The sequence below is a fragment of the Ursus americanus genome, chromosome 14, assembly GCF_024610735.1.
Source record: "Ursus americanus isolate L20-20 chromosome 14, mUrsAme1.1.p, whole genome shotgun sequence".
In the NCBI taxonomy this organism is placed as follows: Eukaryota; Metazoa; Chordata; class Mammalia; order Carnivora; family Ursidae; genus Ursus; species Ursus americanus.
Genome location: NC_142140.1, coordinates 37,061,795 through 37,088,397, shown reverse-complemented (window position 1 = coordinate 37,088,397; position 26,603 = coordinate 37,061,795). Strand labels below are relative to the sequence as shown.

Genomic DNA, 26,603 nt, shown 5'->3' with positions numbered 1-26,603 from the left:
GGCAGCAGGAACAGTGGGTGCAAAGGCCCTGGGGCTGGAATGTGCCCAGTGTGGCCAAGGAACAGTGAGGAGGCTGCTGTGGCTGGAGGGGCATGAGAGGAGGGTGGAGGGTGGCAAGAGATGGAGTGGGGGGCCAGGTAGGACTGAGTAGGGCCTCGTGGCCATGGTACGCACTGGGGCCTCCCCTTGCTGTGAAAGAAGCTGGGGGACCGCTGGAAGCAGCTGAGCTGGGATGGCATGAGCTATCTTACCTGTTCTCTCTTCATTATTTATTACTTTTTATCCCGAAAGCTTAGCAGCCCCTGGCCGCTCTGATGAGAACAGATGGGGTAAGACAAGATCAGAAGTGGGAAACCAGGGGTGCCTGGGTGGCTCAGTCATTAAGCGTCTATCTTCGGCTCAGGGTGTGATCCCAGGGTCCTGGCATCGAGCCCCGCATCAGCCTCCTCTGCTGGGAGCCTGCTTCTTCTTCTCCCACTCCCCCTGCCTGTGTTCCCTCTATCGCTGGCTGTCTCTCTCTCTCTGTCAAATAAATAAATAAAATCTTAAAAAAAAAAAAAAAAGTAGTGGGAAACCAGACAAGAAACGATCAGGCATCCCGGCAGGCTCTGGCTCCTTGAGGGGCTAGCTCTGGGATGGCCTGAGTGGTAGGCAGGCCCAAGCTTCTGGGGGAGGTCGAGAGGGCCCTGACCTGCACAAGCCTGAGGCTCCCATCCCTCACCAGAGGGGCCTACAGAGCCGAGGCTACGCCAAACCAGAGGCATTTATCCCCCCAACGGTAGACTTTAGAATACCTCTTAGAAGGCATGGGCATCCTTGCGGAGGTCTCACAAATGGCTCTCGAACACACCCTACCTACCGGGGGTACTAGACCCAACCCCAGGACCGGGGCAACCCCAGGAGCAAAGGTCAGCTTCACAGTTTGAGCTAAGAAGTCCATGGCAGCAGCCCAGACATGGGCTGGCCCCAGCCTCTGCAACAGAAAGCACCTTCTGTTTCCAGTTAGCAGGAGCATGTGAGAGGCTGCCTGGAGGGTCTGAGAGGACTAATTACACTGCTTCTTTGGCTCCAAGTTTCAGAGGCTTCTGAGGAGCCAATCCAGGAGCAGTTGTCACAGGAGGAAGATTCTGGGAGTGGGGGGCACGACTTGGGCAGGAGGGTTTGTCTTTGAGTGGGGTCAGGGTTTAAGGGGCTCAGTGCAGAGGTGCAGTGGGGCATGGGGCATCACAATTCTTCTAGAACTAGGGGGTTCTAAAGAGGTCTGCCTGGGGAGGGCTGGGGCAGGGCAAAGGTCTGGAAGAGGCCAGTTAAGCAGAGCATTGGCGGGGTGCGTGTGCCCTTGGCCAGGCCTGAGACCAGGAGAGCGACACGGACTGGATAAACACGGGACCCCAGCGCTCAGCCACATCCATGGCTCCGAAGGCAGTCCTGGTTCCAGAGCTGAGTCCGGGCACCCGGCGGGAGGAGAATGGAGATGGACCAGGGCTGACGTCAGGATGCGAGGCAGAGCGACACTGCTGGCATGGGCCTGGCTCCTGCAGGCCAGCCCCCCGCCTCCTGGGTAGCCACGGAAGTGCCCAAGTCCCACTTGCAGGAACACACACTGTGCCTGAAGGAGCAGCTTAGCGCCGAGAAAGGGAAGCTTTTGCAGAACACGACTTCCTCTCCTGCACAGGTTCCCTACCCCGGAGCTCAGCTCTCTCATAGGTGGTAGGAGAGCGGAGGTGGGGGGCGGCAGGCATTCCTGTAGCCAGAAAGCACTCCCAGGCAGATGGGGCTCAAGGTGGCCTCACCTAAAGTGAAAGCACTCCTTGGCCTTGCTCTGTAAACAGTTTCTTGGGAGAGTGTTTGCACACAGCAACTCCCAGGCCCAGGAGGGGCTGGCACGAAAGCTTCCTAATGGCTTCGCCCCGGGCTCCCTGGCCTGGCTCCAGTCCTATCTGGAGCACAGGCTGGGCCCTCCTGGGTAGGGAGTCAGGGGCAAAGCCTCTCAAAGACTTCCCCAGAGCGGCCAAGCCAGTGAAGCTAGGTTGCCTCAGCCTCCCGGCTGGGGTGGGCTAGCGCCCGTCAGGCGACGGGACAAGGCCCCGCGCCAGGGCCCGGTGCCCACGGGAAGTGGAACGGCACCCAGGGCCACCGGGCCACCACCGGCCTGCCACCGCTGCCTTGGCAAGGGGGTCCCTCCTCAGCAGCCTGGGGTGGGTGGGGTGGAGCGGGGGTGCTCAGTGAGAAGTCCCGGGGGGATTTCTGGCCCCCTTAAATGGCCACACACCAATTAAGGCGGGAGCCATCAGGGGCCCATCTTGAGCAAATCATTTAGGAAAATGAGGTTAATGACAGGGAGCCAGGACAACAGGGCCAGTGTGACTCACCGCGCTCGCTTGCTCAGCGGGCTGGGTTTCCGGGATTCCGGGTAATCACAAACACCCACCCTCAAGCCTGAGCTGGCCCTGGTGGCAGCCTTGCTCACAGCAGAAGTGGTGGCCTTAGCGTGCTTGCCTCTCGGGTGGGGAGGGCTGCCCCGAGCCCCCCTGCTGGCCGGCCCAAATCCCTCTGCACCCCTGGGGATGCCCAGGGCAGGGCCCACAGCATCAAGAGATGGGAACTCTGGCCACCTCGAATTCCAGAGCCAGAGGGACCCTGGGGCCATCAGCACATGGACACATGGACCAACTTCCGGGGAAGGGGCCTGACCTGCCAGAAGTGACAGAACCCCAGGCGGGTGAGGGGGTCACACAGGAACCACACTCACGCTCTGTGCCAGTCCCTGCTCGGAGCGCTTCATGTGCCGGGTTAGACAGGCATCATCTCACAGACGGAGACTCCACAAGCTTAGGGAACTCGTCTGAGATCCCAGAGCCAGCAGGCGGCAGAGCCAGCATTTGGACTCGGGCAGTGGGTCGGGGGCCCCCCGACTCCCAGAGCGAACCCCTGACTCCACTGCTCCGCCCTCTTGGTGGTCTGCGCGCACACAGCCCACCAGCACGGAGAAGCCATGAAGCTGTGGCAAGCGGATCCTGGGACAGAGGGACAAGGATGGTGCCGGGTGGGAAGACGGCAGAGTTTCCAGGTCAGGCTGGCTGGTCTGTCAGGAGCTCAAGGGGAGGGGAGACTCCGGAATGAAAGGGGAGCGGGCCTGCCACGGGTGACGCCAGGACTCGGAGGCCACTTCCCGGCTCGGTGGTCCAGCTTGCCCAAGGGGCCTCTCTCAGTGACTCTGGCAGAAGTATGGGTTCATCCTGGAACCCCAAGTATCTGGCAAAGGTAGGTGGGGGGGTTGCAATTTAAATCACCAATCAGGGCGCCTGGGTGGCTCAGTGGGTTAAGGGTCTGTCTTCGGCTCAGGTCATGATCCCAGGGGCCCGGGATCGAGCCCCGCCGGCTCCCTGCTCAGTGGGGAGTCTGCTTCTCCCTCTCCCATGGCCTGCTGCTCCCCCTGCTTGTGTTCATGCTCTCGCTCTCAAAATAAATAAAATCTTTTAAAAAAAAATCACCGACACCTGTTCTTGTAGTTCGCGTTAGGAAAACTGGGCCACAAGAGGAGGGGGCGGTGGGAATTGCCGCTGGGATACACCTAACGACCCCTACCCTCACCTCACTGTCCTAGCAAAGAGAGAGATGCCTGCAATTTGGTTTTTTCGGAGCTCAGTTATCAAAATCCACAACCAGAAAAGACGGTAGCTGAGCAGAGCCATTTGCATTTCCAGAAGGCTGCTTTTGAGCTTGGCAGCACACAAGTGGGAGGACTGATAAGAGCCCCTATAAGGGGAGCTGCCGGAAAGGGCTGGCAGGGAGACACCACCACAAGAAAGGCCCTGTCACGTGGCCCCCAACCTTGCCAGGCCACCTCGAGCCCCCCCAGGCCCCATACTCCTCTCTGGCTTGGGAGGGCCCCCACAGCCGACCTGCCCCGTGTGGTCCCGCTCAGGGTCCTGTAGCGCCTTCACAGGGTGGGGGGGTGGGTCAGAGCACCTTAGGGTCCCCTGTCCCCTTTCTCTCAGCAACAATCTGGGCCCCTACATCCTCACTCAGCGCAGTGAGGTCCCACGTCAGGCCCCACGCAAGCGAGAAAAGGAACTCCTTGGGGAAGAACTTGGCCCCTGCATAGCTCTGCCTTCAGCGTGTGACACGGGGACCCTCAGGCGTGGAGGAGGTGGGTCTCTGCGGAGTTTCAAAGACAAGAGCAGCTCTCCAAGAACCGTCTGCCCCCAAATCCCGGGTCTGGCTGGTGGCTGCGTCCAGCAGGTGTGTGACTGTGCAGGAAACCCAGGAGGGCCCGGCCTCTCCGACAGCCCGTGGCTGCCTGCGCGTGGGAGAGCCCAGGGTGGGCTCAGAGCAGCAGATCCGTGCGCGGTGAGAGGGCTGAGGAACCGGGCTGGGGCTTCTGGGGACGGAGACGACACCACTGGCCCAGGCCATTTCCCAAATCCCTAACAGGCTCTCAATCCACATTTTCTTCACAGAGAAATTCCCAACTCGATCCTGGTGTGAACTGAAGGCAGGGAGAGGGTCACCCTGGCCTGGCCTGGCCTGAGGGCAAGAGCTGCCGCGCGCTGCCCGGAGCCCTGGCTCCTGTCCTGCTGTCCCCAGTGCGGGGTACCATCGGTGTCTCTGGCGATGACCTCACCCTGGGCTGGCAGCTCAAATCACCAGAGCCCCAACACCGGGACCTCCAGCTTCAGCTCTGGAAGCTACCACAGGGCAGCCGGCATGGGAGGCGGTGACAAGGCTGACCCCACAAGCTGCACCCTGAGCAGGTTCACTTAGGGTGGCCCAGATTCCCTAAACGCCTTTACGGAGGGGGGCGCCCTGACCTCCCGAGGCATCCGAGCGCCTTACCCGCCAATTCAGACCCGCAGGCCCGCCGGGCTCTTCTACACACGCGGGGCCACGTGGGAGGCCTCGGCAGGCCCCGAGCCTCCGGAAGAGCCCGGGCCAGCAGCCTCTCCCCCACTCGCAGCTCCGGGGGGCGTGCCTACCTCCTAGCCACCTGGAGGGGTGCTGCCACCACCGCCTCAAACAAGACACTGAGGCTCCGAGACGAATGTGATGTCACCACGTCGAGGCGACGTGGCTGGCCAAAAGGCAGAGTCTGAAGCCTGTGACCCTGGACTGTGGCTTTTCCCCACCAGCTGGAGGAGGCTTCCCCACTGTTGCCGTTCGTCAGGGCTCCACGGAGGCCGCCTCCTTGTCAGCCCCGGCTCCTCGGCATCCAGGCTCTGCGCCCGCCTGGAAGCCGCAGAGGCTGGGAACCTCATTAGCTGTGTGGTACTGACAGCTCCCGAGAAGATCTCACTCGGCCCCCCGGCCCCCCCGGCCCCCCCAGGGCAGGGCAGGTATGTTGAAGGATAAATACCTCCCTGGCTGGCTGGGCCCTAAGAAGCCAAATGCTGAAGGCACGGACGGCAGCCAGACGTGTGGAGAACACTTGCCCGGCTCTCCCTGCGCGCGTGCATGCGGAGGAGCCCACGGGAACCCTCTCGAGCAAATGGAAAGGCAGGTGCCGGAGTCCTCCAGGGCCCCATCGGTGACGCCGGCTGGGGCCAGCCAGAGGGCGGCGGGTGCTGGGCAGGGGCGCTGGCTGTCCTGGCTCCCCCGGTTCCCTGAGCAGATGCAGACAAGAGTGTCCCAAGCACCCGAGGGGACCTGGCAGGGGCCGAAGCCACTGCTTTCATTCTCCCTCTAAGGGCCCCGGGGAGGGGGTGCTGATAAGGTCTCACTCAGAACAAGCCACTTTTATGACAAGCTCAATAAAGTCCATTTTAATTTCAGAGTCCTTCACCCCCATGCATACAGAGGAGGAAGCCACCGGGCCCCAGGGAACACGTGTGGAGCAGAAATCAAGGCCACTTCGAAGCCACCGCCTCCTCGCCCCCCCACCAAGTGCATGTTCCCGGATAAACCTGACTCAGATGGGCCCACGTTGGGCCTTTTGTCAGATTTAGAGAAAGCTTCTGGCTCACCCATCCTATGGGCAGTCTGCTGCTAAGCTGTCATGGGTGGGAAGTGCCAGGCATATGGCAGGGAGGGGGACAAACCCCTGTAAGGCAGCCTGGGGCTACCTCTTCTGGGGGGGGGGGGCTGCGATCTTCGGGCCCATTAGGACTCCGAGGCAGCATACATTTTCAAGTGACTCCTTCGTATTAAACCAAACGTAGTCCACTCTGCGAGCGCGGGCCCTGCCCACGGAGGCCTTCCACTGCCAGGGGCAGAGCCTCGGAGTGGACAGCAGGTGGCGGACAGCAGTGCATAACCTTGGGGGCTCGGGGACGCACGTGATTCCCACAGAGCTGAATCCCCTTCATTTATTCACCCAAGTCCCATAGTACAAATCCCCGGCCTGCCACCCCCCAAAATCGACCGAGCTCTTGATTCTCGCCCCCCTGATCACGGTGGCGTTCTCTGCATGATTAGCTGCTGGGTCTCCAGGCACTGCTTCAGCTTGTCTTCCGTCAGTGTCAGCCGCTGCTCCAGGATGGAGACCGTCTGCAAAACAAACGGCGGTCAGGCTTCAGGGGTCGGAGGGGCTACACGGTGGCCCTGGGGATCCCCTCAGCCTGTCCCGCTCAGCTGCTCAGCCTGCTGTCCTGTCTGGTCCCTGTCTTGGTGGCTGTTGGGGACAACTGCGGCCTTCGTGTCTCCTCCTGGCTCTGCACGGCTGTTCTCTGATGTCCATGGGCAAGGGGAGGACGCAGTGAGGGAAGGGAGGCAGCGGGTCCCGCAGCCCTCGGTCCTTCCCCAAGACAACCAAGGGTCAGGATCCCCAGCCCCGGTAGTCTGGCACTTAGATGGGAGTCCGGAGTGCAATCTCCTCCTCACTGGACTGGGCTTCTGTCCACAATCAGCCAGAGACCATCACCCATCTCCGTTCCAAAGGTAAGAAAATGACACCCCCAAATGAAGGCACCCCATCTGGGTCCTGCCCACGTCTCAGGCCCTTTACCTCTGCACCTGGAGGGGCTTCCCAGGCAGGGAGGTGAGTGACTGACCGCCCCTGAGCTTAGCAGGGCCTCTGCCTGTCCGAGTCCAGTGAGGACCACTGCAGGAATATGCCATCTGGGAGTTAGGCCCTAACTCCATTTCTGAGCCCCTTTTCTCCTCTGTAATGGAAGCACAGTGCCAAGGTCACAGGACTCCTAGAGGCCTCAAGGTGACTCAGGATGGTGGCCAGCACTTCTTAGCTTGACCCATGTTGGCAACGCTTATCATCACGTTGGCTTCCGGAGGCTGAGCCCTTGCTCCCCGGCCTCTCTTGCACACCCAGCATGGCTGACCTGTGGACAGAGCTGTCTGGCCGGTCAAATGCCCCCAGCTGCCGGGCTGCATGTGCCTTATGGGCCAGGGCCAGTCTCGCAGACATGGCTGCTGGACAAGGCTGCAAAAAACCTGCTCACCTTCTCTGGCTCTGGACAGAGTGCTGGCAGAGGGGCGGTGCTGTCTGGGAGCCCGCGTGCTCCCCACAGAGCAGCTGGCCCACTGCCCTCAAGGACTCCCGCCCAGGGCCTGCCCAGCAGTCACACGGCCAACCCCAGCCCTCGCCCAGCCGGACCCACGCTGGCCATGACGGCTGAGCTCCCCTTCACCTCCTCCTCGAGGGCTGGGTAAGCGCCTGTGTGTGCCAGGCCTGCACCAGGCACGGGGTGAGTCCGCCATGAACGAGGCAGGCTTGGTCCCTGTGCGGTGCCGCCTACAGCCAGCAGAAAGGGGTCAGATTAAGAAACAATACTTTCTATTAATTTTACCCGTTTGTCTGTGGGCTTTCCCAAGAGGTTTTGCCACCTTCCCTGAGGCTCCAAGGAGGCTCTGGGCCTTGGTCCAGTGAAAAGGAAACTTTCCTTTCATACATTTAATAAAACATTGAAACATTTTGGGAGGGAGTTTCCCCTCTCAGGCTGCTATAAATTCTCACAGCATCCCGCACGGATGTCAGCTGCTCATGGAGGCTGCTCCTCCTGGCGGCTGGCCCTCTCTAAGCGAGCCGGCCTGGGCTGCAGGGGCCCTGAACCCTGGGGCACAGGCCTGAGCCTGACAAGGTGCACGGCGCCCTGACAGGCAGAGCTGGGCTGAAGGAGATAGTCACACTCCCCCTGTGCTGGCCAGAAGCCGCGGAGGGGTCTGTACCTCGTAAAAGTGGCGGCGGAAACAGCCCCTGGCTGGCCCAGAGCAGCGTTCCTGGAAGTTTCCACTGGCTGCTGCGAAACGCGCGCTGAGCCAAGCTCCAAAATCATTCCTCATCCAGACTTTTTCCGATGGCCCCGGACTCCAGGCCACAGTGGGGGAGCCAGCCTGCTTTTCCTCTTTGCCCACCCCCTCCCCGCCCCTTTTAACTTTTCACAGGGACTGAGTCCTCAAATGTGGAGGCAGTGGGTGCTGGGCCAATGTCAATACCAGGGGCGCCCCGCATTTCATGAGGTCTCCACTTCGTTCCACGGGGGGCCCATACTCCAGCTCAGGAGAAATATGGCCATTTATCCATATTAAATTTCTTTAAACATAAATGCACACAACTCTTTCGTAGGCCGCCCCCTGGAAGGAGGATGCCAGCCTGGTTGTGGGCCTTTCCTTTGGGAGCTGTGAGGAGGTGCTTTGTGGCATGTTATAGACAAAAAGGCTTACAGTCCACTATTCCTCAAAATCTGCAGCTCCTCCTTCTCCCTGCCGTTCTCCCGCTTCTCCCCTTTTCCAGCTGCAGAAGACTCTGGAAGAGTCATCATCTCTGTGTTTGGTCTCTACTTCCAACTCCCCGCGCCCCCAGCGCGCTCTCCCGAGATGCTGAGCGGCAGTCACCATCTGGGGCTGAGGTCCGCCGGGCTCTTCACGCTCACATTTGATCCCACCCGACCCCCATTTGAGCCAGAAGGATGGGCCAGAGAGAGGAGGACGATTTTCGGATATGTGTTCGTTGGAACATTGTCCGGCATTCTCTGTTCCACTTTTCCTTCATAATCCTACTCTAATAAAGCGTGGGGTGTCGTTTTCATGTAAAATGGTATCTCTCAAGATAAATTGAAACCTAGAAATCCCAATGTCTAATTTCGCTGATGTGTCTTCCCTCCACCAGGGGACAGGTCTCCCCTGTGACGGAAAGGCTGCCTTTGGGGCACTTGAGGAGCAGAGGCCAAACACGCTCAGGGCTGGCAGTGCAGACAGCAAGAGGGCAGGCGGGCCACCTGCGGGGACTCAGCCCAGGCCACCATGGTGCCACCATGCCTCGCAGCTGCTGGGGCCTATGCGGGGACGGGAAAGCATCTGGGATAGCACATGGGTGGGCGAGGGCATCCCCAGCAAGGCCCAGTTCTGGGCCGTACTGTGTGGCCTTGTTCACATATCAGGCATATGGCAAGCCCCAGCGAATACATGCTGTCTCAGCATCCGGAGGGCAGAGGCCGTTCCTCCCGCTGCCCAGGGCCACACCAAGCAGGCTGTGCACCCCGCTTCGTGCTCCGGGTCCTGCCACACAGGGCGCAGAGATAAGGCCCACCTGCCCCAGAGGGTTGGGAGGAACACTACTGAAGCAAACAGCTCCACAGCCTTCCAGACACCCCCCGCCCCCCCCCCCCCCCTCGCTCACCTTCTCACCCTCCTTTCACTCAGGGCAAATGACAGCTGGCCTTGCAAGCAGCCCCTGGGCCCACGTGGCCCCTCCCCTTTCTCTGTGCAGAGAAGCGGTGGGTCAGAGGTCTGGTCCCAGCCTCTCCCCCTGATAAGTCCCACAGCTTATAAGTCCCCAAGGAGGTATAGGCTGGGTCTGGTGGCAGATGCTAAGGGAAGCAGCCCTGCCTGACCAGGGTGCCTGTGGGCCTCTGACTTTTCAGCAGGGCAAAGGAAAAGTGGAGAAAGGGCTGAGGAGGCCAGGCAGCTGGCTGCTGGGCAGACCTGTCTGGGCAAGGTGACCCATCTCCTAGGCCTCCTGCATGCTAGGGTCCAAACTCCTCCAGAAAGATCCTTCCTGTCTGTGGACCTTGGAGAAACCGGGCGACTCATTCCGCCTCTCTGGGCTTGTGCCATCCAGGCAGCTTACTCTAGAGTCCCCTCTGTAACTTGGGTGTGGAGCCCAGACTTGAAGGGAGACTCGTGGGAAGACCCAGGACAGGCTCTGGGGAGGGGGGCGGTCATCCTGATGATTTCTGACACACTCTGCTCCAGGGGCTGCTCTTGGCCACTGACGTTCATGGAGTGCTCATGACACGCCAAGCACTCTTCAATAATCCTTCCGGGCGGGAGCCTTCGTCATCCTCATTTTTCACATGAGGAAACCAAGGCACAGTGCTATGAAGCAACTTGCCTAAAGTCCCATAGCTTGACAAGCCAGGGCCGTGAACTGCGGTGGCCCGGCTTCAGAGTTTGGGCTACGGCACTAGGAGCTGCACCTTTGCTCCGTCCCCGTCATGCACGTATGAGGTGAGGCCTGGCCTTATTCCTCCCCACCTGCTCCACCCATGCCTGAGGGCTACTGGCCATGTAACCCCAGGAGGCCTCTGTGTCCCCCACCCAATGCCCAAACTCAGGCAGCCTGAGAAGGAACCCGTGGATCTGTTCTTGCCCACCAGCAGCCACCTTCTGTCCTGTCCAGGTCACCTGGCTGGGTGGCTCCAGATGAAATGAGCAGAAGCAGTGGGAAGAGACAACCCCCCAGGGTCACCCAGCAGCCCCCTCACACCATCAGGCCACCCTCCGAGGCAGGTCCCAGGTTGCAGACGCCCCATACCCCATAAAGCAGTCTCTCACCTGACCGAACATTTAGGTTTGGAATATTCACAGAAGTCACAATTTTGGCTACCAATTTGTGGATAAAAGGGACATACCAACAAGAACCTTTTAGTAGATACGCAATGAGAAACTACCCAAACACTTGAATTTAGACACTGTCTTTCCCTGGGGTGCCGTGTCACTCAGCATAAGTGATCAGTTCCCAACACGCTATGGAACTCCCCCCGCTCCCTGCTGGTGCCCCCCCCCCCCACAGGGCTCCACTAAACAAGGCACCTCTCTCCCTGAACCGCAGTGACAGGAAGCAGGATTCGGACTCCCCGCCCGGGCACCATCACCCCTTGCCTAACACCGTCCACTTCCAAGGTCACAGGAGCCCCAGCAGTTTCATCGTCAAAGTCACACCTGTCAGAGGGTCACCTGGGGACTTGTTTTCGAACCACCTTCTGCTGCTGTCACTGGCAATTTCCAGGAAGTGACAGCCCTGGTCATGGGAAATAGCGCCCTTAGAAACATTCCTGTTTGCTGTTGAACGTATTCTGTTCTCTAGACTGAGGCCCGGCACGCTCGGCTTGTGGCCCACTTCTGTAAGGAAGGTTCTGCTGTCATGCCCGTCTGTTTACGTAAAGTCTATGGCTGCTTTCTGGCGAGGATGGCAGGTTGCACAGCTGTGAGAGAGACCCTCTGGCCCACAGAGCCGGAGAGTTCCTGTTGAGAACATTTGCAGAACCTTGCCCCAGACTCTCTTCCCGCACTCCTCCTCAGCGCGCAACCCCGGGGCTGGCCTGTGTCGCCGAGGGTGACAACGGCACACACAGACTCGGCTGGGCCCGCAGGGTGCACACCGCTGTGCGGAGACGAGTCCTATGCCGCAGGACGGAGCAGCAGCGCGTGCTGGGAAGAACCGAAGGGTCTGGGTGGGGGACGTGGCCCCAGGAAGGGAGGGGTGAGCAAAGGCTACGGAAGAGTTCAGCAGGCAGCGGGCAAGAAGGGCGCTGGGGCCAAAGGGTCAGTGCGCACGGAGCCCGGGGGTGGCAGGGAGAGAAACGAACAGGAGGGATGGAGCAAAGGAGGCCCGTGTGCAGGAATGAAGAAGGGCCTCACAGAAGCGGGAGATGGGGCCAGGGCCTGCAGAGCATGCCAGGGGGCCTTGCCTTCAGCCTCCGAGCACAGGACGGTGCTGGTAGTCCTAGGCCGAGTGGGGAGCAGGCCCCTCTGGCTGCCACACGGGGATGTTCTGGGGAGGGCCTGCATGGCTGTGGTTAGGCGCGTTAGCAGCCTAACCAGAGACGCCCACGAGGCATGAACCCCCACCACCTGGTGGTAAGTCAGACGGCAGGTGGGAGAAGGGACGTTCCCTGAGGCCCTGAACACAGGACGATCACAGGACAGGACGGCCCACAAGAGAGGTGCAGAATGGGCTCCAGACAGGACAGGTTACGTGTGAGGCCCCTCTGAGGGGGCAGAGCGGGGGACGCGAGGTGGGAGAGCAGTGGAGGCACAAGCCCCCGGGCCCTAGACAGAATCCGGGGCATGATGATGCCGGGGACGCTGCTGAAGCCCCCTGGAAAGTAGCCTGGCCCCTCCGTGGGTGACAAGGAAGGGACAGCCCAATGCAGGAGACCCGACTGGGAGGAGGGTGCTGGAGGCATTGGGGACCAAAACCAAGAGCACGAGGGAGGCCAGCTCCGGCGGGGGGCGGGGAAGCGTCTGCGGCCTGACTTGGCTGCCTGAGCTCTCCAGAGGGAAATCCTCCCGGGAGACGCTGAACAAGGGCATCTTATTCGAATCCTCATGTTCCTGCTTAGCGGACAGCAGACACCGATCTGTCCCCTGTCAAGCCAACATTAACAGGCGAGCAGCTTCTCTCACTCACAGTTCAAGATGTGTAAGACGGTTCATGTAACACCCTGAAGGGCCTTCTGAGTGGGGTATAAAAAGAACCGATTTTAAAGTGACAGGCTTGTATTTTTAGTCCCCTAAGAACTTCCGTGATGCCCAAGAAGCTGCACCAAAATGCCAGTCCTCAGCCACATGTCTGGCACCCGGGGCCCCCAACTCCAAGTGGGAGACACCACAACACGAAGGACATTTCCACGGACACCGTGGCTCCGTACCTCCCACCTCAGACGCCTTTTCCCGACTGGCATCAAGGTGTCCGAGGCCGGCCCAAGGCTGCGGGGCTCCGGTGGCTGGACAGCAGAGCCCAGCTCCCACACTGTCCCCACGCCCACCAATGGCCCGAACGGGCCAGTCTGGGTGCCCTGCGTGGGGCAGAGCCTGGGTTGTATCTCCACTGACTTCCGAGGTGGCCAAGAGCACAGCCTCCACCCCTGGTGTGTGACAGGGACTCAGGCGTCTGTAGTGCTGCCAGAGGCCAAAGCGGGTTTGCAGGGCCTCCGCCTGACGGCGCTGCCCGAGAGGGCCGGGTGCTGGGGCTGGGGAGGCAGGGTGCTCCCATGGGCTCTGCACGGGCATCACGCGGAGGAGGCGAGAGTCCAGGGCTCCCCGAGGGAAGGAATCCCCCACCCTCGGAGGCCCCGCTCACCTCACGGAGCAGTGCGCAGTCCTCTCGGGGCCACTCTCTCCCTGCCAGTTCCACCATCACGCTTTCCCTGGGCTTGGTGGGCTTCTCCTTTGTCCTTTCTGCCTACTTCCCGGCCCCCCACTTCCTCAAGGCATGACCTCCCCTTCTTTCAGCCCTGCTGGCCTCTTGTTTCTCCCCAGACTGGTTTCCTTTTGAGGCGGGCTTGTCCTGCATTTTTTTCCTCAGCTCTTTCCCCTAGTCCTCATTTCTAGCTCCTTTTTAGGTCTCTTTTTCATCCCCTTTTCACTTGTGTTTGGGGAGAAGGCAAGAAAAGGAACAGGATGTGTCTGTTCACAGAGAGTGAGCTCCAGGTGAAGTCCAGGCCCCTCACACGGCTCACCTCCTCTGGGGCTGACAGGCCTGGGAAGGAGCGCTCCAACTCAGTGCTTGGGAGGCCTTTGTGAGGAGATAACACGAGACGGGCTGAGGGAAATGCATGCCAAACACCAGCTACAGCAGGTACAAAGGCCCTGAGGCACAGAAGAATATGGCACACTTGGAACTCTCAAGGAGGTCAGTGTGGCTGGTCTGGAGTGACTGAAAGAGTGTGGTGGCCACAAGGAAGGTGGGGGAGGGGCCCCAGGGCTCTCAGCCAAAAAGCGACAGGAACCGGGAAGCCTCCACTCCCTGGCACTGCCTTATCACACTCACGGGTCTCAGCTAGTTTCTGAGTGTCCAGGTTTCAGAGCTGGTTCCAGAGTGAGTCTGGGGGAAGAGGCTCATTCCAGGAACTGGCCATGGCCAAGTGGAGCCTCAGCTGGACGTGAAACGGAAGGGAGTGAACTGGTACTTCAGAACACAGACCCGGGACAGACCCTAGGGACCAGGGGCCTTCCGGCAGCTGCTCCTCCGCCCAGAGCATGGCTGCTACTAAGACCTTTGCTGAAAGCTTCTCTCCTGTATAGCTCACAGGCAAACGTAGCAGGAAAGCTGAAGCCCTGACTTCCATGAAGCCCCGAGGGGCCACAGCACACCAACAGGGCCCTCCCGACACCCCCACCTCTGTCAGGTCCGCCACAGGCCACACACAAGAGACTCTGGCTCAGAGGCGCTTCTAGGCACTGCTGTGGCCGTAGCACCGGTCCTGTCTGGGTTGGCTTTGGGCGAAGTTGCTCGGCCACGACTAACAGCGAGTAACGTTTTGGAAGAAGGGAGAAAGATGGAGGGAGACCAGCCAGCCATTCTATGTGCCTTTCTCGGATATTCGGCCAGTTCCTTAGAGAACACTCCTGCACGTGGGGGCCGCACTCTAGGCCTCCCTGCAGCACTCCCCCGTCCCAGCCTTCTCTCCTGCGGCCCCCTACCCCAGCCGGGGCGCTTCTCCGCGTCCACCTCCTGCTCTTAGTCAAGAGCCCTGGGTGAAGCATGAGGTGGTTTTTATCAACATCCCCTCCCAGGTCTCCCTGGGACATGGAAGGCAGGCGGGCCAGAGGTGGACAGGCTGGCTGGGCCAGAGAGCTCACCTCCAGCCACACGCCCCCCTCAAGCACTCTGCTGGGCTTGGGGCACAGGGTTGAGGGGCACTAAACCTGCCCTGGGACGGCAGTGTAGCCGGAAGCCAGGAGACCGAGCCATCGATGTCCGAACGGGGCAAAACAGACGGCGAGGCAATAGGGTGAAGCAGCTGGGGTGGGGGCTGCCGCAGGAGCAGGTACGTGCCAGGGCCGCGGAGTGGGGAGAGAGTCAGAGGGAGAGAAGGGAAGTACACAGGGCAGAGGCTGCACTGGGCAAAGGCCGCGAGAGAGCAGGGGGAGTGGTGAGCACAGTGGGGTGCTAGAGTGGGGGGGGGGGCTGCAGGAAGGGCTGACAGTATGCAGGAAACCAATCCCGTGACTGGACCGTGTTGTCCCCAACCCCTCTGGCTGCTGAGTCAGGCTGGGCAGCGCCTCCACACCAGGGCTCTGCTCGAGGAGGGTCCTCACCAGATTCGGGCAGGCTACCCACGCCCCAGGGCCCCCAACGTGCAGCAGGTGCCCTAGGCCCCACCTTCCGCCTCAGTTTCCCAGGATTCCTGGGTCACCCTTCACCTCCACACCGCTTCTGCCATGTCCCTTCCCTGTGCAGGAGCTCATCAGGGATAAAGGCCGGACTCAAGGCCCACGTTGCCTGTTACTACTGCTCTCTCTGACCAAAGCCACCTACCTAAAGCCCCACTCCAACCCCCCAAAGTCCTCCAGGTCCCACCCCCACACTTGGTGCCTGCCCTCCTCCTCTCCCAGGATGTCCTGGCCATAGCACCGGGTGGGCCCTTGGAAAATGCTGGAATGGTAACCTCTGGTCCCCACCTTCGTCCTGTGCGGTAAGAGCACAAGCTCCAGAGTTGTCCTTCCTGGGTTCAAATCTGCACTTGACTACGAACTTGCTGAGCGGCCTTGGGCAAGTTATCTGACTTCAGATTCCTCATCTGTACAATGCATCTGTCCAGGCTCCGCTGTCATACCATATTAATAGCCATTATTTATGTGGCCCTTGCTCTGGACATGGGGGTGTACTGTGGGCAACATGGCTCCCCACCCCACAGGGGCCACGGCTGAGCTCTGGGCTGCAAGGGGGCTTCAGGCAAGATGGGGCTTGATGGGGCCCCGAAGAAGGCAGCCTGCGGTCAGGCCTGGTAGGGACTGAGCCATCAGGGCACGTGGTGGTCTGGCTGCTCCTTAAAGTTCTCTTGTGACGGAAAGTTCCTTTTAATCACTTCCAGGCTTGTGGTTGACTTGGGCTCCTCCAGGCGGTCTCCCACAGGGGCTGGGGCATCCCAGCCCCCTCCCCCCAACCCAGAAGCCAGATTACCAGCAGTAGTGTCCCAGGCACCCTAGGGCTTAGGGGGAGGGCCCAGCTGCCCAACCACACCACTGGCGACCCTGGTGCCAGGCTGCGGGACACATCCTGGCGTTGGCCACTGGCTCAATGCCCTTGTCTCGACTGCCGCACAGAATGTCTAACTTTCCTTTGGTTTCATAGCAAAGATGGAAAAATGTGGAATTAATCTCCTTTGTAGCATGGTTTTGACTTCACTCAGATTTTAAAGATCTAAAACAGATGCAAGAAAAGGGGAATCTCTTTGCTGTGGGGTCTTGTGAGCTATCAAAACAAAGTGGGGCTGCCAGGCTCAGCGCCCGCACAGCTCTGCCTCGTCTCCTGCCAGCTCCAGCTTTGTCTGCTGGTGTACGTCTGTGTGTGTGCGCACGCGTGTGCACACGCAGGGCGCTGTTTTGCGGATGGTGCCCTGGCCAGCCAGCTGCCATCTGTCGGGGGTGAACGGGGGCCGGAAGGGCCGGTACGGCTTCCTGGGGACGGGGCTGCTGGTCTGAGCCCAGCCCTTCCCACAAGCCAAGGCTCTGCCTCTCTGCCCCAGCCTCTGTCCAGTGCCCCGTGGTCTGTGGCAGAGGGGCCTTCGAGTCAAAGGTGCAAATGCTGCCCCTTGACAGCCTGTTGACATCCATTAGTCCGAATGCCAGCCTCACCAGGACAGGGGCTTTTGTCTATTCTTGCTCACTGCTGTCTTCCTGTTTCCAAGCACAGCTCCTGGCACATAGTAGGTGCCACACTGGGTGCTGGATGGACAAATGCCAGGCCCTGAGCATCATGAAGATGCAGACAATTTAGGTCCTGCACCAGCCAGCCCAGGTCCCCGTGAGCCCTCCTGGCTAGTGAGGACCCCCCATCCCGAGCTTGGGCCTTGGACCCGGCAAGCTTGAGGGCCCAGTGGGGGAGGGATTGGAAGGTAGGTAGGCCAGAGGGGCCCCTGACAGCTGGCCTTGTCCTCAGCAGGATGTGGGGGTGCACAAAGTGGGGTGGGAGTCTAGGAAGCAGCCCACTTCCTCCCCTTCCCAGCTCAGGCCTCATTTGATGAGGGCGAACAGCTTTGAGCCCTGAGCTTCAGAGGGGAAGAAATGGGAGATTCCCTCTCATGCTGACGTCTGACAGACTAACTTGCCCAGGATCACACACAGTCGATGCACACCAAAATGTGTTTCTGAAGACATTCCTTCCAATCTCTCTGGGCTCAGCAACTGTCTTTTTAACCAACCCCTTTCACCCCCTAGTTTGCCGCTAACAACACAAAACGAGCCTTTGTCCCTTGAGCCCACAGGCCCGTGTTTCTGTTTCACATTATCTCAGGGATATAGGATTTCTCTGACGTTTTTGTATCCCCCAGCCCCCAGCTCTACTGAGGATTAGCTCTCTTCGGGAAGCAGATGAAACACTATTTTCTATTGGTGGATTAGCCATGGGACTAAGGAATCTTGGCTAATTTACCTTCCTTGTGGCTTAAAAGCAGCTCCTTTTAAATGAACACAGGCTTGTCCATCTTACTACTTACCCCCAAAAGAGAAGCTATAAAAACTGGGTCCACTCACCACCATCCGTAAAACTGAAAGCTCCTGGGACCCATGGGGTGCTACGCACACCAGGACAGAAGGTCTGAGCTGCATATCCCGCCAACACTGGCCTGAGTTCAAGCTCATCTCTTTGTCAGCCCTGGGCAGGCCACCAGGGAGGCAAGGGTCTAACCGGGACAGGCCCTAAGGTGCAGGATGCCAATCGCTGCTCGGCCAGAGGCTCTGCTGTACTCTGACTCCGGGGTGAGTCCAAACAGGGCTGAGCATGGAGCGTGAACCTTGGCTTGGACCACCCTCTGCATTCCATTTCTTCAGAAGTTGATTCTTCCAACAATCCGTAACCCAATGCGGTAATTAATTTACCACAACCTGATAAAACACAATCATCCCAAGTCAGACAAACTGTCAGGTAGTTTGCTGGAGGCCTCAGGACAGCCTGACAACCCAACAGGACCAGCTCGGGGAGGAAGGGCTCACAGGATTCCCCTGCCCTGCTGAGGACCCACTGATCCATGGTAGGAAAGCCAGCCTCTCATCTTGGATGGTTTTCTGGAGCCACCAGCTGGGCCCAGATCAGAAAGGGGGCATGGAACCACTTCCCCGGAAGCCATGCCTCTCTGAGTTTAAAGCATCTTTCTGGTTTTTCTCCCACAGTCCAGGCCTGCAGAGGGCCGTCCACGGGGCAGGCGGAAGAAGTGCCAGGCCCGACTGTAGCTCTCACCGACTCTGCTCTGGTGGCACTTCGTTTGGGAGAGTGCCAAATGGCCACAGGGTCAGCTGTGACTTGGTTCACCACAGAGCCACGCAGGCCTATTTGGGGCTGCCTGTCACAACCAGAACACTCATAGGCCCCTTCTTGGGGCTAGCGCTTAGCCCTTTCTTGGAGGGCCCCTGGGTCCACAGAGGAGCGAGAGCAAACCACCCGCAGTCCCCTTCCTCCCTCCTCTAGAGTAATCCCAGAGTCAGTCTGAACGAGATGCCCCTGCATGGGCCCTGTTCTCCCACTCCGGCCCCTGCTCCCCTCTCCTGGCTCCAGGCCAGCTCAGGGCCTCACAGGCGAAATCTCCTAGGACCGTGAACATTCCCAGGCCCCCGAGGTAACTGCAGCCATCCCAAGCCCATCTGGTGGGCGGGGGGCTTCGATCTGCAGCTTCTTTGGAGAGGGGTGCTTTTTGCCACAACCGCCGAGGAGATGGAGCTGCCGCGCAGCCCGCCACGCACGCACGAACACGAGCTGGTCCTGTCTTTGAGTGCCGCTGGCAGCGCCAGCCTTTGCTTTTTGCAAAGCCAGGGAAGCCGCTGGCTACACTGCCAAAACGAGCAACCGGGCTGGGGAAGGGCCAGGGCCCAGCCCTCTGCAGCAGGCTACAGTCAGACCCCAAGTATGCCTCTGACACAGACCACAGAGTGTCCCGTCCCCAGGAAGCAGCCTCTTGACAAAGGAAAAACAAATCTCTTGTCTCCAAACCCCAAGTGGCGGGAGTGCAGGCTGTCCTGAACTTGACTTTGGCCCAAGGGCAGCTCTTGAATGTCTGTACAGAGGAGGACAGCTAGACCCCCTCTGAACGATGTAGGCCAGGTGGCCAGATGTGCCGACGTGGAGAGAGGGACCACATTTGTGGGAAAGAGGAACCACCACCCTAGGCCACTGCCCGTCGGAGGGCTGCACGCACCCTATAAACAGGAGTCCTGGCGGGGAGGGGGGCGAGATGTAAATTACGGCTGAATTATCCGATACATACACGCAAACGGAGCTTTCATGTTAGCGTGTTGCGCAGCTGGGGGCAGCTGGGCAGGATGACATTCACACGATACCTTCCCGATGGGTTCGGTCCAGACGCACCTGGGAGAGCTCGCCCCCAGCTAAAACGGCACCACTGCTTTAAAATCTATAAAATCTGTTTGTACAAATAACAGTTTGTCTGCGCAGGAAAGAGGTACACCGAGAGCCCGAGAGTTGTCAGAGCAGGCCCTGCGTTCCCACCTTCCCCACCAGCACAGAACTAGGCGCCTCACCCAAGCTGCCCATCAAATAGGGAACCGCCAGGACCGTGGTGGGGAGGGTTGGGAGGTCTCAAAGCAAACAGGCCATTCCATCTAACTCCCCGAAGCACACAGACAAAAATCCGTAGCCTTGTTGAGTTAGGTCAGCAGAGTTACAACCTGGATGTTTCACAAACTCAAATGTCAGAGGCCCAAACCAGCGGGGCTGGGTGGGCCTGCCCCCGCCTGCTTCCCACTGCACGCATGTTCTAGTCCCGGAGCCTGGCGGCCCCTGGTGAGTCACAGGAACCTGAACGTGACATCACAGCGTTGCTGTGGCCAGCCTGAAGCACGGGTGCCATAAAAAAACATAGTTGGAGCAGGAATTTCATGGTTTGGTATTTTTAAAAAGCAGCAAGATGTGAAACTGGAGTCGAAAATAACTCTGCTGTGGGCTTCTGAGGCGAAACCGCCAAGCCATGTGTCGGGCCCAGGCCCCTCGCCATAGCCTCCCCAGCTCCTGGGTACTGTCCTCGCCTCGGCGCCCCACCCCTTGCCCTTGAGGAAGATCCAGGGACTTTGCAACGCCAGACACCACCCAAAGCTCTGTCACTCACAAGTCGCAAAGGAAGCAAAGGGGGCCAACGCGGGAGGTGAGCTCCTGCGGCAAGGCTAGTTGTGGAAAGCAGCCTCTCCCTGCTCACAGGTGAGTTTTCCAGCCTTTGTGAAAGGGATCCCTAGATCACCTGACACCCCCCCCCCCCAGAACATGAAAGGAAAGGTCAGGGCCTCTGTTATAGATACACGTTGAATGCCCATCACCGAGCAGGCAGGCCTGGCAGCCGCGGGGCCCACCCTGGAGTCCTTCCTCAAGGGGGGGGGGGGAATAGGAAGGTGACTCATGGAAAGAAGGCCCTAAGGGAAGTCCCGGCTCCACGTGAGGTGCTGACCTCTGCTGCCCACCCCATGGGACAGGCGGATGGGCAGTGCCTAGAGGCTCCCCTCTATAGCGGAGGAAACCAAGGCTTACTCAGATCTACACGGACAGAAAGAGGCAAAGCTGGGCCAGAGCAGCTGGGCCTCTTTTTCTGGACCTCGTAGTCCTCTCAAGTTGAGCCAAGTTTCTCAGAAAGAGAAGACTTGGGGAAGGCCCAGCAGGTCAGTGACCCGTGGTAGCCATAGGACAGGTGTGTGTTCTCTCCAGGGTGTGTGTGTGTATGTGGACAGGGTCACGAGAGGAAGAGGGGGTACCACTCAGCCCTAGCAGTTCTTGAGAATTCCCAAGCCGGGTTTTGAGGAGCAAAAAGTTTCCAAAGAAAAGCCTAAACTCGGGGCACCTGAGTGGCTCAGTCAAACGTCTGCCTTCAGCTCAGATCACGATCTCAGGGTCCTAGGACTGACCCCCGCACTGAGCTCCCTGCTCATCAGGGAGCCTGCTTCTCCCTCTGCTCCTCTCCCCCTGCTTGTGCTCTCTTGCTCTATCAAATAAACAAAAACAAAAATCTTATTAAAAAAAAAAGAAAGAAAAAGAAAAATCTAAACTCCATTGTTAGGAAATACATTTTCCCCCCAACAACCATTAAAATAACTGGATTCAAAGAACAGCTATTACAATAAGTATACGTCTTGAAAGAGCTTCCATCTTTGCCTGATGCCTGGGTCCAGGTTCAAGGCTCCCATCTAATGGGCTCCACGACCCATCCCTGATTTTCAACAGCCCCCATGCACCCCGGTTCCCCATCACCTCCTGGGCTCCCCTCCCTGGACCTGGGAAAAGAGCTCTTCTTTCTCTCCCTCTATCCTACTGCCTAATCAGACCACTAGAGTCTCACTGGCAGCTCAAGGGCATTCCTGGGACTCAAGTCCAGCAGCTGCAGAGGGCTGTGGAATGTCCACTCCCGACACTCCTGTGTTACCTGGCCAGCCTGGTACTTTCCCCACACTTTCCTGGGAGCCCATGGGCTTCATGCTGTGCTTCACAGAACAGGTGGTGTCGGTCTAACACATCCAGTTAACCAAGGGCTTCCCAACAGTGCTCAAAGACACGAGCTTGCTCGACTGTCCCCACTTCACAAGGGAGGAAACTAAGGCTCTGGGGAACAATGTCACCTGCCCAAAGTCACCCAAGTGATGAATGATGGGGTCGGTCCTCAAATCCAGGAGGGCAGGTGTGTCCAAGCTGATGGGCAGATGGCTCCCTCTGTTCCCCACAGCTGGTAGGGATGTGTACGGCCAGACCCACCCCAGCTGTTCAGAACATGGCATCCAGCTGGGATCGGGGTCCCAAGGAGCACAGTGGAGAAATCGGTGAAGCCTCAAACAGCAACCTCACAGAGGTAAGGAGGGGTGTCTCCGACACAAAGAAGGGCCAGGGCGAAGGGGTGTACTCTCTGGCCTGGGACCTCAGGGCTACCCAGGCTGTGACCACAGAGCAAGAACGTCTGGCCTTAACTTTCAGGAAGATCAAGTTTGGCTTGCAGATGGACTCCTCGATTAAGCCCTCCCTGACTACACTAAAACTCTCTAGCAGGGGAAGCTGCGGAGCCCTGGCCTACGGTGGGTTGAGCTCAGGATCACCTGGCATCCTGGAGAAGTCCCAGGCTGAGTGGCCCCTGGGGCTGGTCCGGGCCCAGCAAGCCGTTACTCACACCCTGTCCACACCTGGCATGATGCTAGCTGCTGGACACCAGGAGGCAGGATGACATGAGGGCCATGAAGGAGAGCCCTTGGAAAGTTGCGGGGCTCAGACAAACAGCAGGAGGAGGAAGCTGACGAGGAGAACATGATCCCCACCCTCTATGGACTTCCCATCTAAAATAACACTGTAGGGAGACCTGCGAAGCCAGGCCAGGCCAAGCCAAAGGGCACACCCACCTGGGAGATGGACAAAGGCCTGTGAACCTTGCAATGCATTCCAAAGTTATCGCCCCGAATGGGTACACTTTCGAAGAACAATGTATCACTTTATAGAAAAGGCATTTCTAAGAAAATAAAATGGTACAACCCCAACTGGGGAGTCAAAGGGCTGGAATTTGGATGTTGCACATGGCCTGAGGACAATTTGCTTCCCCGGGGATGATGGGCCTTTTGGCCCACGAGAGAAGCCATGCTGCCCGCTTGCTGGCCTCAGACCCAGAGAGGGCTCGAGTGAGGAAGGGAACTTGACACCCCCGCTGCGAGGGCTAAGACATGGCTCTTCTGGGCAGGGAGAGAGTGGGGAACTGGGGGAACTGTTTCCGGTGCTGCTGTGATCCCGCCGCCACCGCTGCCAGGCCCTGACTAATGACAAGGGCAGCACATGGCACTGCTGAGCACTGCTCAGAGAGCCTCACACGAGCTAACACACCCAATCATCCCGTGAAGTGGCTACTCTTATCAGCTCTGTGCTCCATATTTGGAAACTGAGGCAGAGAAGTTAAGCACCTTGCCCAAGGTCACCTAAGCAGAGTCACTGCTCTCCGTGGGCGCGCTTAGCCGCCTGACCTCCGGGCCACTGAAGAGGACTGAGACTGGTCCCGGGCGTTCAGACTGGCGCAGATGGGCCACGAACATCCAGAGAGGAGGATTCAGTCACTGGGCCACACCAGCCTGTGAAGCAGGAAGGCAGCTCCGAGGACTGTGAGCTTCTGCAACGGGGTGTCCTACACATGTCACCCAGGGGCTGAAGGCTCTGTGACTCACTCAGTAAACAGCCCCAGCCACTGCAGCCCCCCCAGTTCTTCCTTGGAGGATGTTCTGCGGGTTGGAGGCCTGGAGGACCCGGAAGTCAGCTTCCCTCTCAGAAGCCTCTTTGAAGTAGACTTCCTTGTGGGGGAGGGAAGGGGCAGTGAGGGGGTGACACAGAGCAGAACAGCATGATTCAGACGACTCCGAAGTAGGAGTCCATGTTGGGGTAGCTGAGATACCCCTGCCCCTCCAGAGCACAGAGGCGCATCAGGATGGTGGGGAGTGCTCGCTGAGGGCGTAGCGTGTGAGGCCCATCCCCACAGACCAAGGAGGCTCCGAGCCTGGCTGAGTGACCTACATGGGTAGCCATGCACAGCAGGGTCACCTGGCTCTAGGCGTCGGGGAGCCTCCAGAGATGGGGCTGCCCACAGCCAAGCTGGTCCCAAGAGAAGGGGATGCCCAGTCCCACAGGAGATGGCGCTGGTGTCGCTCTGACACCTCAGCCAGAGCCCCAAATCCAGGAGAGGAGGTGAGTCTGGGAAACCACCGGCGACCAAGCTCAAGGACAGCATGCCGGTGAGCACAAACGCACCTCCTACCACTTTGAAACTGGGCTGAGGCCTCAACTGGGGGCTTCGTCTGTGGCAACCAAGATTCCTTCTCAGGATGTGTCAAGTCCGTTAGGAACACTCAGGAATGCACACTGGTTGGCAGAGCAGGTGACTGGCTGACAGGCCTGGCATCTGGCCGGGGGTGGAGTGCTGTTTGGATCTGCAAAGGGGCTGGACGGTGTGAGGTAGGACAAGGGAGCCACACAGCCATCCAGACCTGGGGCCAGAGGCCCAGGCCACAAGAGAGCTTTCATTATTCTTGGTGATGCCAGTTTCTTCCAGAATTACTATCGCACTCCGAACTGCTAACACGTAACAAAACCTCCCGTGCGCACCCCTGAAACACAGTGACGGGAAATGCTTCTAGGGCTATACTCCAATGAAGTGATCCAGTGAAGCTATTTTTAACCATCTTCTCAGACTTAATTTCCAATTTTATCCTATAAAGTTCTAATTGATTCCACCTCCCCTGATCTCTCACTTGACAAGGCTGTGAAGAACAAGAGGCGGGCTTGGCAGTTTCTGACACGTTTGAGGTGGGGGATGCGCACGTTGCTCATACCTCTCTTCGCACAGACCTTCTTCTCAAGGGTTAACAGGCTTCCGGAAATGTCTGTCTGATGTGCCTATTATTCCCCACCACCACCACCAGCCCCATCCGTGGCCACTGATGCCTTTCCCTTCAAAGGTCCTTTCTTCCCTGGGCCCAAGGGGTGCAGGACCAGCCGGGAAGCCATGACATGCCGTGGACCACATGACATGATGGAGAGCCTATCTCACCTGGCCCCATATCCAGAGGGAGGGAAAGGATGGCATGCCACTTCAGGTCCATTTCTGCCAGAGACTCAGGGGTCCTTTGCCTTCCTCCCACACCCTTGGTCTACCCATGAGCTGGCACAGGAGAAGGCGGTCTATGCCCACAGCCGAGGTGGGGGAGGGGCCTGATGACCTTTAAATCCTGCCTTGCCACCCCCCCCCACCACCACCTACATGCTCCCCTACCAGCCACGCTGGGCTTTGCTCATTGTTTGGATTGTGCCCGTGGCCCCCTCTAGTCCTACAGGCAGGCTGCTCCCTCTGCCAAGGCCACCCTCCTGCCCATGATGCCAGCTGCCACCTCTTGCCAGGGCATTCTGTGCTTACGGAAACTGTTGCACTCCAGTTCTGTATTAGGAACTGCCAGATGTACCTACACTCCAGAGGCCGGGGCCCACGTCTACCTTGCTGATGACACTGGTCAGCCCCACCACTAGCATTTACTGATGGGTCCCTAGAGCCAGGCATAAGCCAAACACTTCCCACAGATCCCTGTCCTTTAATCCTGACCACAAACGGGATGTGGAGTCCACGACCACCGCACATCACAGCGGAGCACAGCAGGGCTTGGAGAGCCGAAGGGATTCTGCCAAGGTTGCTTGCAGGATAAGAGCAATGCCAGCTCAAAGCCAGAGCCTGGGCTCCCAGATGCCTTGACTCACTGCTCACGGTTCCCTGGCACGCCCCTTGAGTGTGCCCACCCCGCGATGAGTGGGATGAATGGACAGTGTTTCTTTCCAAGCTCTGCTGCGGCCCAGGCCAGCCCTGGGAGGGCACACCCTGGCAGAATCCAGCATTGTCGATTTTGGGGTCCAGTGGCTTGGCCAGGACTCAGATAACTCTGAGAGCCAGGACCTCAGGGCAGGCACTGCAACTTCATTAATTTGGGCTGGAAAGTAGGTCCATTATGATGATGTTTTTTAAAAATATTAAAAAAACAAAATAAAAATATAGCACCTGCTGCCCAACTTCAAATGGTCCAAATGCCAGGCCAAGTGGGGTGAACGCACGTCACGGCCTACCTGGGTGAGGACGTCCAGCTGGCCCACGATGTGCTCCAGCGTGCTGGTCAGCGTCTGGGGCATGCTGATGGGCTCCTGGGTCTGGCTCTGCACCGACTCCTGACTCCTGCCTCTGCCTGGAGGGACGGGGAAATCCACTTCTGGCTAAAGACAATGAAAAGAAAGGGAGTCCTTTAGTACTCATTCGGTGCTTAAAGAAACGCAGAGAGAGGAATAGCCCCTCCAAAGGACGAAGTGGAAAACCACCAGCAAAAGAGAACATGAGTTCCAAATACTGGTGAGAAACTCAGTGTGGCACTCCTACACCCGGGCCATGCGCCCCCTTCGAGGACTTCCTTTCTGAGCAGAGGCCGTGAGTGAGGAGTGCCATCCAAGCACACAGCCATGAGGGCTGGAGGAGCCTGGGAGCGAGGGTCAGGGGGGCTGCTGAGCGCCCCCCGCTGGCTCCTGGAGCCCATCAGAGTGGCCAGGCTAGCTGCCAGGCTTCTCATGCAGCCTGCACCCTCCAGCAGGCCCCTCAGAGTCCGGAGACCCTGAAGTCCAGGCTGGCTCTGAAGTCACCTCTCTTCCCAGCAAGCTCAATGCCCATTCCCTAACCCCAGCGTGGGCACGGCCTAGAACTGGGGGGACGTTCTAACCCCGCCCTAGTGCAGAAGCCCTGGGAAAACAGGCATTGTATGTGAACATTCAGGTGCCTGGTGGGAATCAGAATCCAGGGGACAGGCACCCTGGGCTGCTGGAGACAGCCTTCCAGGGATGTGAGGGGTCCGTGTTCCTGCCTGAGGTGCTCCGGCTCCCAAATTCAGAAGCCAGCCTAACCTTGCCACTACCTCCACCCTCAGATACACACCCGCAATCCCTGAGCACA

General features: G+C 58.9%; 1 protein-coding gene across 3 annotated transcripts in view; it reads right to left on the bottom strand.

The window, feature by feature from the left end:
- Positions 1–5,747: 5,747 nt before the first annotated feature.
- Positions 5,748–26,603, bottom strand: part of POC1A (POC1 centriolar protein A) — a 70,600-nt gene continuing 49,744 nt past the window's right edge. For all 3 annotated transcript variants that reach the window (XM_045807269.2, XM_045807270.2, XM_045807271.2), the window contains exons 10-11: positions 25,736–25,879; positions 5,748–6,486 (exon numbers count right to left, since the gene is read on the bottom strand). In XM_045807269.2, the coding sequence (XP_045663225.2) occupies positions 6,388–6,486; positions 25,736–25,879 (243 nt within the window). In that variant the 3' untranslated portion in view covers positions 5,748–6,387. The remainder of the gene's footprint in view (positions 6,487–25,735; positions 25,880–26,603) is intronic.